The following is an 18,474-nucleotide window of genomic DNA, read 5'->3' as shown; positions in this document are numbered from 1 at the left end:
CCTCAGCCGTCCGCCGACCTTGTCGGAGTGCGTATAACGTGGCCTCGGCCGAGGCCGCCCGTTGTGGGTCATCATATAAGATGGCCATAGCGTTAAAGAAACTGTCGACCGAAACCAGGTGAGGGTCATTGTTTCCCCTTAGTCGGTGGGCCCAGTCTTGGGGTTCACCCTGCAGCAGGGAGACAACAAACCCCACTTTCACTGACTCTGTCAAAAAGGTCCGTGGCTGTAGTTCAAAAAAGAGCAGACAAGAGTCACGAAATGACCGAAAACGTGTGCGATCCCCATGGAAGCGCTCGGGTAAGGGTACTCGGGGTTCCGCCATAGGGAGTGATGTGGGAGGCCCAGGAGCCGGCTCGTGGGCTGCTGCGACTGGAGGTGCAGGAGCCGGGGCCTGTGAAACAGGAACAGATATGGTGCAGGCCTGAAACCGATTCTCGATCTGCAGACATCTGTCCTGTAATGTGTTTACAGCTTGCGTCAGGGTAGACAGGTGCCTGCACACCTCGTCCAACGGGGTGAGTCCTCCTCGAGGCTCAGTCATGGCCTTCTGGTACTGTGAGGGACCGCCGAGCGGCACCACTAGCACTCCACCGGTCAGGCGTGCCCAGAGCGCGGAATCTAAGCCCCAGGGTACTTGTTCACCAGGGCCCCTGATGGTGGGGATGGACTTGTAGTACCCTGAGACCAGGTCGCCTCTACTGAGCACACCTGTCAGTGGTAGGGGTGTCCGCCAGGGGTTCCAACCAGGGAGAGCCAAATGTGAGGAGGTCGGGTGACCCTGATGGGATGGATGGATGGATGGCTGAGCAAGTGCGTAGTCAGACAGGCCGAGTCGGTAATGTAGAGGACGGTAAGGTACAAGGGAGCAGGCAGAAAATCGTCGGGTCACACGCCAGGTCAGCAACAGGAGGTCAGATCTACAGAGGGGCATCCAGGGAGAGAGGTCAGGCAAGCAAGGGTCTGGGCAGGAGAAATCAGCAAGGTCAAGAGCAATCCGGGTCAATAACTTACAGGATACAGGTTCACAGGATCAGGAATGCAGGTAAGACCAGAAGGCAACGTAATGACAGCTCAGGGACCTTTAAATATCCCGCCCTGCGCTGCCATTGGTGCCCAGCGGGCGGCCGCGGCTTCTACTGCGCATGCGCGAACTCGAACGCCGCGGCCGGCCCGGACCTAGTGCCCGTGTACTGGGAGGAGCAGTGCGCCTGCGCCGGGACCATCGAGGGACGGATCGCGGGGATCCCTGACACAGTGTGTTGAAAAAAGTGAATAAAGCTCAAAATCCTTCTAATAGCTTTTATTTCCATCCACACAAATGCATTGGGAACACGACACATTCTATTCCAAATCAAAACATGAAGAAAAATACATCAAATTTGTGTTGTTCCTCTAAAAAAATTGAAGAAAAGTGAATATTAGACTGTTCAAAAAAATAGCAGTTTGTATTCTTCTTTACAAACTCAAACATTCACTATATAAACTGAAAAATGTTTGAAGATTTTGCTTTCCTTTGAATGACTTCATGAATATTTGGTTGTAGTCGCACTGTTTCTGAGAACTGCTGTACATCTGTGTTGCATGGAGTCACCCAACTTCTGGCCCCTGTGATCAGGTATTCCAGCCCAGGATGATTGGACCACATTCCACAGTTCTCTATTTCTTGGTTTTGCCTCAGAAACTGCATTTTTGATGTCACCCCACAAGTTTTCTATTGGATTAAGATCCGGGGATTGGGCTGGCCACTCCATAATGTCAATCTTGTTGGTCTGGAACCAAGATGTTGCACGTTTACTGGTGTGTTTGGGGTCGTTGTCTTGTTGGAACACCCATTTCAAGGGCATTTCCTCTTCAGCATAAGGCAGCATGACCTCTTCAAGTATTCTGATGTATTCAAACTGATCCATGATCCCTGGTATGCGATAAATAGGCCCAACACCGTATTAAGAGAAACATCCCCATATCATGATGCTTGCACCACCATGCTTCACTGTCTTCACAGTGTACTGTGGCTTGAATTCAGTGTTTGGGGGTCGTCTGACAAACTGTCTCCAGCCACTAGACCCAAAAAGAACAATCTTACTTTCATCAGTCCACAAAATGTTGCGCCATTTCTCTTTAGGCCAGTCAATGTGCTCTTTGGCAAATTGTAACCTCTTCAACACACGTCTTTTTTCCAACAGTGGGACTTTGCGGGGACTTCTTGCAGATAGCTTGGCTTCACATAGGCGTCTTCTAATTGTAACAGTCCTCACAGGGAACTTTACACCTTCTTTCATCTTCCTGGAGCTGATTGTTGGCTGAGTCCGCGCCATTTTGGCTATTCTTCTATCCATTCCAATGGTAGTTTTTCGCTTTCTTCCACGTCTTTCAGGTTTTGGTTGCCATTTTAAAGCATTTGCAATCATTTTAGCTGAGCAGCCTATCATTTCCTGCACTTCTTTATATGTTTTCCCCTCTCCAATCAACTTTTTAATCAAGATACGCTGTTCTTCTGAACAATGTCTGGAACAACCCATTTTCCTCAGAATTTCTGAGAGAAATGCACTGTAACCAGCATGTACAACATTTGCTGCCTTCCTTCCTTAAATAAGGGCAATAATTGCCACCTGTTTTTCAAAGAATGAATGACCTCACTAATAGAACTCCACACTGCTATTATTTTGAACATGCTCCTTTCAATGAGTGATTCAATGACACAGAATCAGCAGCATGCATGTCATGACTGTTGGGTCTGTTGGATTTCTATTACTCTACTACACCGGCTAGTAAATTATTTGCCATGTAGAAATATCATTTCTACCAAAAACAGTGATTGATCCGGTTAGTGATGTCTGACTGCTATTATTTTGAACACAACTGTATGTGTTCCTACTATGGAGGCTCTGGAAATTTTAGAGTTAGGTCCACAGTATACAGAGGACCCTTAATGTGGGACTGTGGCTTACACATGTATTTGCAAATGTGTGCAAACAAAACCCTCTGTTTTTAACGCAAACTGTTAGACAGGGCCAAATTGGTTGTTTTGCAGGTTGGCTGGTAAGTGCCATGATTAAGCACGAGGTCGTGTGAAACGCGTCCTGCATTCCTGTCCTGGTGTTTTGTATGTCCTATGGATCAATAAATACACACTATATTCATCAATCCTCCGGTGTGCGGTTGACCCTTCTTCCTATTGCATTGTGTGTGGCGGCGAGCCAGAGCCTGCACCTGTCGTGGATTGATCTGGATTGTTTGCCTGAGCGGTATACCTTTTGTTCTTTGGTAAGTGTTGCTGGGAAATCCTTTGTTTGTTTGCAATGTACATTGCCCTTCCATGCTCACCTTACTGCTGAGGCTGGTTATAGGTTGGATGGTTGCCATTTTTTGAGACTTTGGCGTATCTGGATGCAAGGACACACTGGATGCCTTTGCTGTCATTTTGGTATAGCTCGGCATCATGAGTGCCCCTGTACCTCTAAGGAGGGATGGGCTCCTCCAGGCACACCTTCCCTTAACATATCCATTGATATGTGTGCTCCTACTATGGAGGTTCTGGAAATTTTAGTTACAGAGGACCCTTAATGCGGGACTGTGGTAAACATGTATTTGCAAATGTGTGCAAACAAAACCCTCTGTTTTTAATGCAAATTGTTAGACAGGGCCAAATTGGTTGTTTTGCAGGCTGGCTGGTGAGCGTTGCTGGGAAATCCTTTGTTTGTTTGTGGTTGGGTCTTGCCTATATCGTAGGGTTGCCACCTCATCCCTTTAAACCTGAACACATATTATATACACAGGTTCTGAGGCTAATTTAATGCAGATAAGGCACTAGGTGAGTTTAATTACCAACTTAACCAGCCACAGAACCTGTGTGATTAATATGTGTTCGGGTTTAAAGGGATGAGGTGGAAACCCTACCATATCGTCTCCAATAAACTAGTGAGGAAGTAGAGGTGAAGTTCACTATTATGGGCTCCTGGGATTCACAAGGTTCACGAAACTCTAGTTGAAAATGCTGCAGGGATGCCACCAGATAAAAGGAACAACCTGTAATGCTCCTGGTCAGCTGAGACACAAGAGCCAATAATTTGAAGGAATTGATAACCCATCCCTCTTTCTTTAAAATAGTAGGCTTACAGCAGCCATAGTGCCATTGTATGTTGGTTCTGTTAGGGAAGGCTGACAACTCTGCGCAAGGTAAAATTGTTTTTATTTTTCCTTTTCGTTTTAGTGATTTTTTTGGCATTGATAGATGCCTCTCATGACAGTACTAGGCTTTCCATGCCTTTTTGTTTGAAAATAGCTTGCTTATTAGCTCTGCAAATGACAGAAAATTAGAGTAGCCTCCATAGACTTCAACAGGATTCACCCTAAAGTTTGAATAAGATTGGTGAACCTCTTCCCTATCTGACCCCATGCAGGTTTGCTTATCCCTAGCAGGGAGTGATTGTGCTTGCTAGGTGAAAATTCATAGCTGAAGAACTGAACTGAAATAAAAATAGTCAGTACAGTGACATGGGAGGATGTATGGCCTAGAGCAGGGGGGCTTCCAAACTTTGTAAACAAAGGGCTAGTTTATTGTCCTTAAGAAATTGAGGGGACCAGACTGTGGTCAGTGAGGATAGAAAATTCCCAAGTGTCAATGGGACTAAACAATGCACCATCATTGGTATTAGTGGAAGGAATAGTGCCCCATCATTGGTGTCAGGGAAGGGAATAGTGCCTCATCATTGGTATCAGTGGAAGGAATAGTGCCCCATCATTGGTGTCAGGGGAGGGAATAGTGCCCCATCATTGGTATCAGTGGAAGGAATAGTGCCCCATCATTGGTGTCAGGGGAGGGAATATTTCCACATCATTGGTATCATTGGGAGGAATAGTGCCCTATCATTTGTGTCACGGGAGGGAATAGTGCCCCATTATTGGTAACAGTGGAAATACTAGTCCCCCATCATTGCTGCCAGGGGAGAGAATAGTCCCCCATCATTGGTATCAGTGGAAGGAATAGTACCCCATCATTGGTATCAGTGGGAGGAATAGTGCCCCATCATTGGTATCAGTGGGAGGAATAGTGCCCCATCATTGGTATCAGTGGGAGGAATAGTGCCTTATCAATGGTATCGGTGGGAGGATTAGTGCCCCATTATTGGTGTCAGTGGGAGGAATAGTGCCTCATCATTGGTATCGGTAGGAGAAATAGTGCCCCAATAATGGTGTCAGTGGGAAGAAAAGTGGCCTACCATTGTTGTCAATGGGAGGAGAAGTCCCCCATAGTTCAAATCATTGGTAGGAATAGTGCTCTATTGTTGATATCAGTGACAGGAATTATGCCCCACTGTTGGTGTCAGTGGAAGGAATAGTGCCCCAAGGGCCAGATAAAATCAAGCAAAGGGCCACATTCAGCCCACAGTCCTCAATTTGGAGACCACTGACCTAGAGAAAGAGCTTTGGCTTCACTGGTTGCATGCTTGCTCCAGATCAGTAGCTCACTAGTGAGTAAAGCAAAGATGAAGAGCCCGTACATTTGAAAACAAGTCAGTGATGGCAGCTCTCATATTTCGATCCTCTAAGGTTCCCCCCATAGCAACAATTTTAAAAGGACTTGGTTTTAAATTACATTTCCAATCAACTAAACAGAATGATCTTTTCAATGAGCCAGCAAATAATAAAAACTAGACGAGAATCTGCAGTTAATGAACCTTTCAACAAAATGAGAAAGTAGCCCTATCCATGTCCAAGAAGTGCCCAATGTGTGGTTGAACAAGCCTTGTATACTGTATCTTCTGCATTTGGTATTTCTAATAATTATGTTTGTTTGATTTCTACACTCTGGCTTTCACCTCAATTTCTTATTGTGTTCTTCCAGATTATTTGAATAACTGAAAGAAAAAAAAAAACAGCACGGCTGGTGATCGTGACAAATGTCTGAAAAGAAAAGATTCTTGTAATGAAATGTAGAAATGTCACCTCTTCCGTAACCCCCAGCTTGTTTAAATAAACAGGTAAACCTATTTAAGTATTTCTCTGTACAAACAATCATAGATGCTTTTTTTTTGCTAGCCAAGAAATGTAAAATGAAGGTTCCAGTTTATATAGACCTGGATTTTCCAGCTTTTTGGACTGTGGGCAATACCACTCCTTTTCCAGACTTGTGGAAGCAGTCAACCTCAACAGCAGATCAATTGGAAGAAGCCAATCTTGACTGAAAAACTACTATTTAAAGACAACCTGGCTGGAAGAGGGGGACTGCTATGAAAGCTTGACTGGCTTGAAAGAACCTGCCATGTGAAAGTTAGCTTAGCTAAAGAGAGACTGCCATGTGAAAGCTTGCCTGACTAGAGAGAGATTCTCATGTGAAAGAAAGCCTGGCTAGTGAGAGACTGCCATGTGAAATGTTGCCTGGCCATATGTTAGATGGCCAGGCTAGAGAGACTTTCATGTGAAATATTCCCTGGCTAGAGAATGACAGCCATGTGAAAGCTTCTCTGGAATAGAGACTGCCATGTGAAAAAATAGCTTGGCTAAAGAGAGATTGTCATGTGAAAGACAGCCTGGCTACAGAGAGACTGCCATATGAAAGCTTGCCTGGATAGAGAGAGACTGCCATGTGAAAGGTTGGCTAAAGAGAGACTACCATGTGAAAGATTGCCTGACTAGAGAGAGATTCTCATGTGAAAGAAAGCCTGGCTAGAGAGAGACTGTCATGTGACATATTCCCTTGCTAGAGAGACACTGCCATATGAAAGCTTGTCTGGCTAGGGAGCAAGAGAGAGAGACAGCCATGTAAAAGCTTCTCTGGAATAGAGACTGCCATGTAAAAAAATACATCCGCGTGGATTTCTTAGTAACCTCTTTTTTCTGGGTAGGGGTGCTCTTGTCACACTACCATATTGTTTAGCATGTAAAAAAATAGCTTGACTAAAGAGAGATTGTCATGTGAAAGACAGCCTGGCTAGTGAGAGACTGCCATGTTAAATGTTGCCTGACCATATGTTAGATGGCCTGGCTAGAGAGACTCCTATGTGGAATATTCCCTGGCTAGAGAGAGACAGCCATGTGAAAGCTTCTCTGGAATAGAGACTGCCATATGAAAACATAGCTTAGCTAAAGAGAGATTGCCATGTGAAAGACAGCCTGGCTACAGAGAGACTGCCATGGGAAAGCTTGCCTGGATAGAGAGAGACTGCCATGTGAAACGTTGGCTAAAGAGAGACTGCCATGTGAAAGCTTGCCTGACTAGAGAGAGATTCTCATGTGAAAGAAAGCCTGGCTAGAGAGAGACTGTCATGTGAAATATTCCCTGGCTAGAGAGACCCTGCCATATGAAAGCTTGTCTGGCTAGGGAGCAAGAGAGAGAGACAGCCATGTGAAAGCTTCTCTGGAATAGAGACTGCCAAGTGAAAAAATAGCTTGACTAAAGAGAGATTGTCATGTGAAAGACAGCCCGGCTACAGAGAGACTGCCATGTAAAAGATTGCCTGGATAGAGAGAGACTGCCATGTGAAAGGTTGCCTGGCTACTAAGAGACTGATGTGAAATTTTGTCTGGCTCCAGAAAGTCTATACTTCTCCTGGTTAAGAAGAGACTGCCATGTAACAGGCAACCTGAAATAGAGTGTTATGTAAAAAAAGGGAGGGTAGGCTAGAGGGGGCCTTCCATGTGAAAGGCAGTCTATCCAGACCAGAACTGCAATGTAAAAGCCAGCCTGGCTAAAGAGAGACTGCAATGTAAAAGACAGCCATAGAGAGAGACTACCATGTAAATGATAGCCTGACTAAATTGATAAACCACCAATTAAAAGACTGCCTGGCTACAGAGTAACTGCCATGTAAAAGGTTGCATGGCTAAATGAAGACTATAATGTGAAAGACTGACCTACTAGAGCACAGGTGTCAAACACAAGGCCCGTGGGCCAAATCCAGCCCTCTAGGCCATTTCATGTGGCCCTTGAACCTCTCCTGCAGGTACCCCCTGCACTCCTCCTCTGGAACTCCTCCAGACCCTGCACTTTTTGCTTTCCAGTTCTGCCCCCAAAGGGGGTGCACAGTGATGTTAGGGAGGGTGTGGGATTCTTGACATCTGATGTAATGGGGAGTGGGGTGCTCTGGACATCTAGTCTTACAGATACAACCGGCCCTATGAGGGCAACCATAATGCTGATATGGCCCACGATGAAATGGAGTTTGACACCCCTGTACTAGGGAGACAGGACAAGCTAGATACAGAGATACTGCCATGTGAAGGATTGTTTTTCTAGAGGGAGACTTCCATGTGGCTTGAGAGGAATACTATGTGAACGATATCTTGGCTAGAGAGAGAATACCATGTAAAAGTTTTCCTGGCTAGAAAAAGACTGGCATTGCTTTCCTGGCATTAGAGAATACCACGTGTTTACTTGTCTGCCTAGAGGAAGACCACCATGTGAAAGATAGCCTAGCCACAGAACTAGTTCCATGTAAAACAAAACCTGACTAAGGAGAGACTGCCATGTGAAGGATATCCTGGAAAGAGAGACTACCAAGTGAAAGAATGATTGTGCTGTTGCAATTTGTTTGTAATGTGGTGAGTTACATAACTACTGAACCATGTTACTTGCTTAAACATGCAGAGAATCCCTGTACTGCTCTGACCATCTAAAAAGTCCTCCAACATTTCACCTCAGAGGGCAAGCTGTGGCTGGTAGGGTCCATCCAAAGGACAGTCTCTCTGATTGACCAATAACATTAACGTTCCAAAGTGGCAGTGATAATGTCAATCACTTTATTTGCCAACTCTGGAGTGCTTCTGGGAGGTAGGTACATTGGCATATCTGCATGCAACAGATCAGGCCATGAGGCCCTGGAAACAAGAAACCAAAACATGAGTCTTGGCTCACGGGATGCCCACTGGACAACGTCTTTAAGGTGCAACACTGACCCAACTGTTCAGTCAACGCTTGAAAAGGAGCCTACAATCTTTCTACTACACACAAAGCTGATTAACTCAACAGAATGTTTTTGCATTGTGGCAGGGAACCACATAATGTGGAAGAAACCCAGAAAACATAAGAAGACCAATATATAAATGAATAAAAGTCCATGCTATCGGAAAAGGGCCCTCCAAAACGATTATTCCAGGACAAACTCATCTTCAGTCTTGCCAAGCGATTAGGTTATGAGAGCCCCCACTAGGATTTTAATACGTGAGCAGGGGTGGACTGACAACTCATGTGGCCCCCAGGCAATAGGGGATCATGGGGCCCCTGTGTCCTTGCCCAAACTCAAAAAAGCCTATGAAAAAGGTACCAGGGGCATCTCATGGGGCCCCCTACTGACCCTGGGCCCTCGGGCAGTGCCCGAGTTTCCAAATGGTCAGTCCACCCCTGTACGTGAGAGAATGCCAAACTACTCACAAAAATAAAGTGCATATAAGAGTCCAACAAGCACATCCATTCACCAGGGCATAGCTTACATGCTTCAAGGGCAATGCCCCCTTCCTCAGAGCTTAAAGGATGGGGCATTGCTCTCTTAAATGCACTTAACTATTTATTTTTGTATGTAGCTTGGCATTTTCTAATTTTTAAATTAACGTCCCATGGTAATGCACTAGTCTGGTGCACTTTCTTCCTATGCTTGTCTTAAAAGAAGACCAAAATGGAACTTTAGTCAGAAGCACTAAGTCTTGCTAGGTCATGTCATCTTGGCCCCTTTTGCAGGCATACTGTATGTAAAACATTAAAAATAAGTGCCTACACTGTATAAAATCCAGTAATACACTCTCACCCTACTCTGCACACGCTTAGTTTCTCTTTATTTTTTGGCACTGTACTGAAAATGTAGAGGCTGATCTGCTGACAGCCTACAGATTTACTGCTGCTGAGGACCTCTGGGCCTCAGCAAAATGGCAGCTTCCAACAAGAAGAAGCAGGAACAATGCTGGAGGCAATTTAAAGCACAGACTAATTTTGGTAGCATCATTATTAATGTGGAATGTATGTTCCTTACTAAAGAACATTATTTTTTTATCAAGTTGTTTTGGGTGAAGTTCCACTCTAATAGGGAAAAAAAGGACTTTACTGGCACAGAGGAACACGCACTAATATAAAATCATTGCTAAATTTTATTCCATGCAATTCATAAAATCACAAGGTTACATAGATAAAAAGCAACTCCCTATGTAAGGGTTTAAGTTGTATACCCACTGCTACTTATCAACCACACACAAAAAGGGGCTTATTACACTTGCTTCTCAGCCAGGGGCGGACTGATCATTTAGAAACTCGGGCACTGCCCGAGGGCCGGGGGTCAGTAGGGGGCCCATGAGATGCCCCTGGTACCTTTTTCATAGGCTTTTTTGAGTTTGGGCAAGGACACAGGGGCCCCATGATCCTCTATTGCCCGGGGGCCCCATGAGTTGTCAGTCCGCCCCTGTTCTCAACTATCACATAATTTGTAGCCATGTGGGGGGGGGGGAGTCTTCATAGGTCAACGCGTTTCTCAATTAGCTTCTTTAGGACACACTGAGGATGAGCACAGAGGTAGCTTCAATTAACTTGAAACATGACTTGTTTAATAACCACTTGCCACCTGCAATGTACCATGGGTTGGCGGGCCACACAGGCACAGCGACGTACCTGTACGTTTCTGGCCTCTTCCAGGTACAGGGCACACGCCAGCCCTCCCGCCAACTCCTGCTCTAATTGTACACAGAGGGAGTTTGTCAGTAGGACCCAGCCAATGATTCATGGATGGGACCTGCTGATTGGCTGTGTCCAATCGCAGCCCAGAGGCCTGTGCTGACAATCAACACAGGGCTCTGTGCAGAGGGAGTGATCTCCCTGTTTCTTCTCCTTGCAAAGCAGGGAGAAAAAACAAAGAGACATTTAGTAAAAAGCTGCATACATTACACACATTAACACTTGCTAGGCACACTTTTAACTCCTTCCTTGATTACCCAAGATGTTAACCCCTTCCCAGCCAGTGTTATTAGTACAGCGACAGTGTATAATATTATCACTCAACACTGTATTAGTGTCACTAGTGATGTCAGTGGCAGTTAGTCAGTTCCCACCCAGTGTCAGTTAGTGTCAAATTGCCCACTGCACTATCACAGTCCCACTATAAGTCACTGATCATTGCCATTAGTAGTATAAAAAAAAAATCAGTATATATACCATAGTTTGTAGACGCTATAACTTTCACGAAAACCAATCAATATATACTTATTGTGCTTTTTTTTTTTTTTTTTAGCAAAAACATGTAGCTGAATACATTTTGGCCTAAATTTATGAAGAAATTAGATGTTTTATAGCAGAAACTTAAAAATTGGGTTGTTTTCAAAATTTTCTGTCTTTTTTCATTTATAAAATGAAAATTAAAAAACCCTGTGGTGATCAAATACCACCAAAATCAAGCTCTATTTGTGTGAAAAAAAATTATATAAATTTCGTTTGGATACATCGTTTCATGACCGTGCAATTACCAGTGAAAGCAGAACAGTGCCGAACAGCAAACAAATGGCCTAGTCATGAACGGGGAAAAACCTTTCAGAATTGAAGTGGCTATGGATCTTTGCATATTTACATCACTATTTTCTAATCTTCTACTTTGTAGCTTTTTGCATCAAAATAAATGTTTAAAACCTTTTACTATGATCAGAGGTTATTGTTTTCCTTATCAAGAATTTGTACACTTTTATATTTGATGCACCTGGAATGTATTTAGCTGATAGAAACTTCAATTAGGCTTTTAGGTTTAAAACAGAGAATGGGATGACCATTAGGCCCCTTTCACGCGGACGTTCCGATCGGGTCCGCCTGCCTGATTTTAAGGAGGACCCGATCGGAACCTCTATTCTCCTCTATGGAGCAATGGGTGTAAATGGACATGTTGCTGAGCAAGTGGATCCGCTGACGGGTCCTCCCCCATTGAGTCGTGGAGAAAGGTCCAGCATACAAAAGCAGCTGTGACATCAGTGCTGGGAATTATCTGAATTATCTGACCCGCCATCTTTCCGGCACAGCATGGTGTCTATAGTTGCAAGAAACCAGCTTTATTTTTGAGCTTACCTCCTCCAAGTGGACCAGGAAAGTCACGTTCTGGCCTTGGTGAACCCCAAGCTTCCCATCACTTGTGGTGAGCTGGAGACCTTGTGGGGCTTTGCCTGAGCACTGCTGGGGCTTGGCTCTGTACTGTTCCCGCAACCCATCTGTGCAGTTGTTGGCCACAATCCTGCGATACCTACAATATAAAAGCACAGAATAAAACTGTTACTGTTGTAGGAAATTGTGGTTCCAAAACAAGGTTGATAGAAATAACACATTATGGAAAGTAAATCTAAAGCCATAACTCCTTAATTTTGGATAGAGTAGCGCATGGTTAAAATCCTCAATAAGTAGGTTTGCCACCTGCGCCCCATTGGGAAGATGTTCCTAGCACCTTCTGTCCTCAAAATGAAAGTGACAGCTCTGATGCATTCCTACATGCACAGAATATACTGTAACTGGCTATCAACATTTAGCCCTGCTTCACACTTGGCCGGCATGTGCTCGGGCACGGCAGCCTGTTCATTTGAATGGGTTGCTGCGCCTGCATTTTCTGCATAAAAAGGGGCATGTACCTTTTTTAAAAATGTGGTCGAAAGGAAATCGAATGGCCTATGTGCTGTTCCCACACCCTCAATCACGCTGTGGGCTGAGATGCCAACAGCAGCGCAATTTGGCTGTGGGTGGTTGCAGGTGCAGGAACAGATGCCATTCCCGCAACCATCCCACACAGTATGAACCAGGGCCTTTAAGTAATAACATCCGAGATTACGGATCCAGTGAATATTTGCTTTAGGGTGCCAGGATGAATGTTTTTTTCCCCTGTTAGAGTAAAATGGACTATAGTTTAAGTTTTGCCTTCCTCTGGATCAATCATGGGTGTAGGATTCTATATATACAGGTGTTCAAGTTATTCATTTTTTTTTTCTATTGGATAAACTTGATGAACGTGTGTCTTTTTGTCAGCCTAACTATGTAATCATTTTAATTTCTCCAAACTGAGCCACTGGAACAGATTCCCTCCTTGGAAGGTTTTCCTATATTTCTGTTCTGGTGTCAACTCAAATTTTTGGAATTTCCCATCACTTCAGTGGTCACCAGTAGAAATAGAGAAGGCACATCACAAAGGTTTTTTTTGTCTAATGGGAACTCCAGTAATGACATACCTATGCGTTCTCAGGTCTGCATACCTGCTTTGTCCATTATAATGAGTTCCCACTATCATTTTGATGAGTTTCTGGCTATGTATACCTTCTGTTGCCCTTATGTGAGGTTCCTAGCATCCCTTTTCTGAGTTTTTTTGTCTGCCTATCTGCTGTAGCCATTATGAGGATCTCCCCCCATCCCTGCATTGAGTTCCCGAGTCTGCACACTTGCTGTACCCATTATGAAGGACTTTCTCCACCCCTGAAATGAGTTCCCGGGTCTGTACACATGCTGTGCACATAATGAGGATTTCCCATCATTCCTACACTGCTACACTGAGTTCCAGGGTTTGCGCACCCGCTGTGCCCATTATGAGGGTCCCTCACCATTCCAATGCTGAGTTCCAGGGTCTTCACACCTGCTGTGTCCATTATGAGGGTCTCCCACCATCCCTATGCTGAGTTCTTCAGTCTTTACACTTGCTGTGCCTATTATGAAGGACTCTCACCAATGTTCTGCATTAAGTTCCCGAGTTTGCACACTTGCTGTACCCATTATGAAGGACTTTCTCCACCCCTGAAATTAGTTCCCGGGTCTGTACACATGCTGTGCACCTAATGAGGATTTCCCATCATTCCTACACTGAGTTCCAGGGTTTGCGCACCCGCTGTGCCCATTATGAGGGTCCATCACCATTCCAATGCTGAGTTTCAGGGTCTTCACACCTGCTGTATCCATTCTGAGGGTCTCCCACCATCCCTATGCTGAGTTCTTCAGTCTCCACACTTGCTGTGCCTATTATGAACGACTCTCGCCATCCCTGAAATTTGTTCCTGATTCTGTACACCTGCTGTGCCCATAATGAAGGGTTCCCACCATCCCCATGCTGAGTTCCAGGGTCTGCACATCTGCTCTTCCTATTAAGAGGGTCTCCCACCTTCCCTGCTGGGTTTTTTATTATTATTTTTTTTACACTACGAGGAATATAAGGAGAAGATGAAATTCACAAAGGTGGGTGTCGGCACCCAAAACTCCCAGAGTTGGAAGTTATAGCAGGAGCAGGGAGATCTTCCTGTTGGCTTATCCCAGACATAACAAAGCCAGGGGTTGATCAGGCTCACCAAACTCTATCTAAAACTAAAATATCACATTCCAGTGGAGTAAACCTTTAGGGATAGTATAGAAAATAAATAGAGACAATCTATTCAGACAAAGATATCTGCTTCCCTCGACAGCAGTGATAAACCCACGATGATACCCGCCATATCAGAAGTATACAAGTTAAGTGCTCTCCACCCTGCAACTTGTCATTTTAATTTGGTTCAAAAACAGGAAACATCCCTCCAGGGGAAATCTAGATAGTTTGTTTTCTTATCATTTGTCATTTCATTTTGGTTTTCACAGAAAAAAAAACATTTACTCAGAAGAAATGCAGCATAGAACAGTCAGCAGTTTGTTTTATTTTGAAGTTTGATTGTCATGGGCTTGGTTGGGTGGTCACCTAGAAGGGTGCAGAGTCAGTTATAATTGGCATTTCCAGCCATCACCATAGCCTTACCCGCTGCTCTTCAGATAGCTCTGACCCTGGCTGCAGTCTTTAGAAATTGAAGCTGGGTTAAACCAAAACGTCGGGGTGCACTGGTTCTTCCCATGCCTCTCGTAGCCATAGTCACTGAAAGACAGAAGAAGCAAGAAATTCATGTTTTGTTCTTTTCATTATTTTTAAATATTAAACATTTTACAGCTGTCAGGTGTCTGATACCACATCTAAAAATGTGCACCAAAGGCTTGTGATGGCATCACATTCCCCTCCCCCATCCCTACAGCCATATTCACCCCTCCCCCACCACAGCCAGATTCTCTACCTCCCCTGCCACATCCATATTTTCCTTCACAACCACATCCTCATTTGCCACCACATCCACTTTCTCAACCTCCCCCACCAAATCTACATTCAACTCCCTCCCCCACCACAGCCATATTTTTTTCTCTTTTTCATCACATTCATCTTGCTCGCACTTCAGGCCACAGCAACATTCTACCTCTTCCCCCACCACAACCACACTACCACCTTCCCACCATGTCCACATTTTATCACTTCTCCACCACATTCATATTCTTCCACATTCCCCTCCTCTACACCACATCCAAAACTCCCTTTCCCACCACATCCATATTCTCCTCCATCCCCACCACATCCACATTCTCCCCTTTCTCCACCACATCCACATTCTCCCCTTCCAACCATATCCCCTCCCAACAACATTCACATTCTTCTTTATCCCCACCACATCCACATTCTCCTCCATCCCTCCACTTTCACATTCTCCCTTCTCCCCACCACATCCACATTCTCCCCTATCTCCACCACATCCACATTCTCCTCCCTCCCCACCACATGCACACTCTCCTCCATCTCCACCACATCCACATTCTCCCCTTTCCCCACCACATCCATATTCTCTTCCATCCCCACCACATCCACATTCTCCTCTCTCCCCACCACATCCACATTCTCCCCTATCTCCACCACATCCACATTCTCCTATCTCCCCACCACATCCACATTCTCCCCTATCTCCACCACATCCACATTCTCCTCCATCCCCACCACATCCACATTCACCTCCATCCCCACCACATTCCCATTCTCCTCTCTCCCCACCACATCCACGTTCTCCCCTTCCAACCATATCCACATTCTCCCCTCCCAAAAACATTCACATTCTCCTTTATCCCCACCACATCCACATTCTCCCCTATCTCCACCACATCCACATTCTCCTCCATCCCCACCACATCCACATTCGCCTCCATACCCACCACATCCACATTCTCCTCTCTCCCCACCACATCCACGTTCTCCACTTCCAACCATATCCACATTCTCCCCTCCCAACAACATTCCCCTTTATCCCTACCACATCCACATTCTCCTCCATCCTCCACTTCCACATTCTCCATTCTCCCCACCACATCCACATTCTCCCCTATCTCCACCACATCCACATTCTCCCCTATCTCCACCACATCCACATTCTCCCCACCACATCCACATTCTCCCCTCCCAAACATATCCACATTCTCCTTTATCCCCACCACATCCACATTCTCCTCCATCCCCTCCACATCCACATCCCCCCACCACCACATCCACATTTTCTGCTGCCTCTTGTGATAGTTAAAGGCAGTCCTGTAACCCCTTTCTGAGCCGTGTAAGGCTCACTGCACCTTTCAAACCACCAAACAACTCTTAATTTCGCCTTTCCTATTGACTCCAATGCATGTCACCAAAATGGCCCAAGTTCAATAAAATCTACCAATTGTTGCCACAACTTTGGAGATATCAATACTCTAAATTTCCTCCACTTACCCATTCCCCAACTCTGTCCTCACCTCAACCAGTTTTGTCCGAAACTAAAAACAAAATCTACAGACTAGAGACAGGCATTAGTGGTTGGACTTACATCTACTTTAAAACAAAGACATTGGAGCAGAGATTCCAGAAGTGTTTTCGGTTAAATACACATTTAAAAAGCATTAATGTACATGAGATCATCCTTAAGGGGGAGATAGAAATGTTGTTTTTAATTTTGTGAAATATTAATGCGAGTCTTTGTACAGTTAGCGAACATTTCTTAATTACTGCGTCGCCCATAGGCACGTTTTATGATGAGAGGCTAAGCAAGCATTGAGTGTAATTTTATTTAATGTAAGAAAAAGAGCGGAATTCACACATCTCACAGTCTTCTTTTGGCTGCTCACAGCTTCCAAATCCTCCCTATAATACTTGACAATAAAGATGAAGTTTAATCTGCTTATATTTTGTTTTCCCTGATTCAACCCCCATCCCCTCTCCCTTATCAACATGCTAAACATATTTTTTTCCTTTTCTCTTTTTATTACTTTCTTTATCTTAAATCCATTGACATCATCGCAGGGGACCTGTGCTTCTCTATGCAACACAGGCAGATCAGAGCTGGTGGGAGGAGTTGGCAGGGTGCTGTGAACGTCATATATATTGTGCACACTGCCTCAGTACTCCTATCAGGAGCCTTCAGATTCCGCCCTCTCCCCCCATGTGAATAAGTAAGGGGTACCCCTACCAGGGGCGGACTGACAACTCATGGGGCCCCCTGGCAAAAGGGGATATAAAGTGCATGCACTGGGTTGATTGGAGGTCAGAAGTGCATGCATTGGGTTGATTGGAAGTCTGAAGTGCATGCTTTGGGGCAGGGGGGGACTGACAACTCATGGGGACCCCGCGCAATAGGGGATCATGGGGCCCCTGTGTCCTTGCCCAAACTCAAAAAAGCCTATGAAAAAGGTACCAGGGGCATCTCATGGGGCCCCCTACTGACCCCAGGCCCTCGGACAGTGCCCGAGTTTCCAAATGGTCAGTCCGCCCCTGACCCCTACCTATTCACAAAAAATTTGTAACCTATAAATAAAGACACCCAAACATTTCAAAATTCCTTTATTAAAAAAAAATAAAACCCTGCTCTAATTTCGTCAATCCATTGTAAATCACGATGCCCACCACCCACCGAATTTAAAATCCTGACGGACCAGCACGAATGACCGATACCAATAGCACTGTTCGCTGAACGACAGCTCTCCGAGCTATCATCGGCTTTATCAAGGAAGGATAGAAGTGACATCATTGTCCAAATATGACCTGTGACCATATTTGGGTGGTGATGTCACTGCTATAGCTATCCCTTACGTGACCCAGGATTCCCAGCCAAGGAAGCCAATGTGCCGCTAATGTTGCGGTTGCTAGGAACACAGCAGGTGTCAGCACCAGCTCCTTCCTTAGAAACCATTGACAGCGGGAGGCTGTATAGAAGTGGTAGAAATACTGCATCTAAATATATCGATCTTGGCACCTGCAACAGGCAATAGTTTGGGTGTTCATCTGAACATCCAAACAGCCAAAGTTCAATCTGAAAATAGGTTAGGTCCGAAACATCTGTTCATCCCTAGTGACATGTAAGAGTACAAGTGGGAGACAGGGAGAGGGTTGTCACCCCATAGCATGAAGTGTCTGAGCAAAGGCCTCCATGGCAAGATCACCAGTGATTATAGATTGTAAGCTCCAAGGAGCAGGACCCTCTTGTATTGAACTGTATTGTTGCTGTATTGTCTCCAGTTATATTGTAAAGCGCTGAGCAAACTGTTGGCGCTATGCAAATCCTGTATAATAATAATAATTAAAAAAAATTAGTGATGACTTTGGGAATTACATTAGCATGTTAACCCCTTGCCCGCTAGATTCACTCCCCTTCCTGATCAGGTAATTTTTTTGCGATACGGCGCTACAT

At 45.0% G+C, this 18,474-nt stretch overlaps 1 protein-coding gene across 1 annotated transcript in view; it reads right to left on the bottom strand.

Moving 5' to 3' along the window:
• SORCS3 (sortilin related VPS10 domain containing receptor 3) overlaps positions 1-18,474 on the bottom strand; it is a 539,459-nt gene that overhangs the window by 113,169 nt on the left and 407,816 nt on the right. Inside the window, exons 15-16 of the mRNA XM_089660701.1 lie at positions 14,709-14,822; positions 12,029-12,200 (exon numbers count right to left, since the gene is read on the bottom strand). Coding sequence (XP_089516827.1) covers positions 12,029-12,200; positions 14,709-14,822 — 286 coding nt within the window. The remainder of the gene's footprint in view (positions 1-12,028; positions 12,201-14,708; positions 14,823-18,474) is intronic.

Source organism: Staurois parvus, unplaced genomic scaffold, assembly GCF_062004578.1.
Source record: "Staurois parvus isolate SC_StPar_1 unplaced genomic scaffold, SC_StPar_1.0 ptg001263l, whole genome shotgun sequence".
Taxonomy (NCBI): Eukaryota; Metazoa; Chordata; class Amphibia; order Anura; family Ranidae; genus Staurois; species Staurois parvus.
Note: the sequence above shows the minus strand (reverse complement) of the source record. Positions and strands in the feature narration are given on the sequence as shown.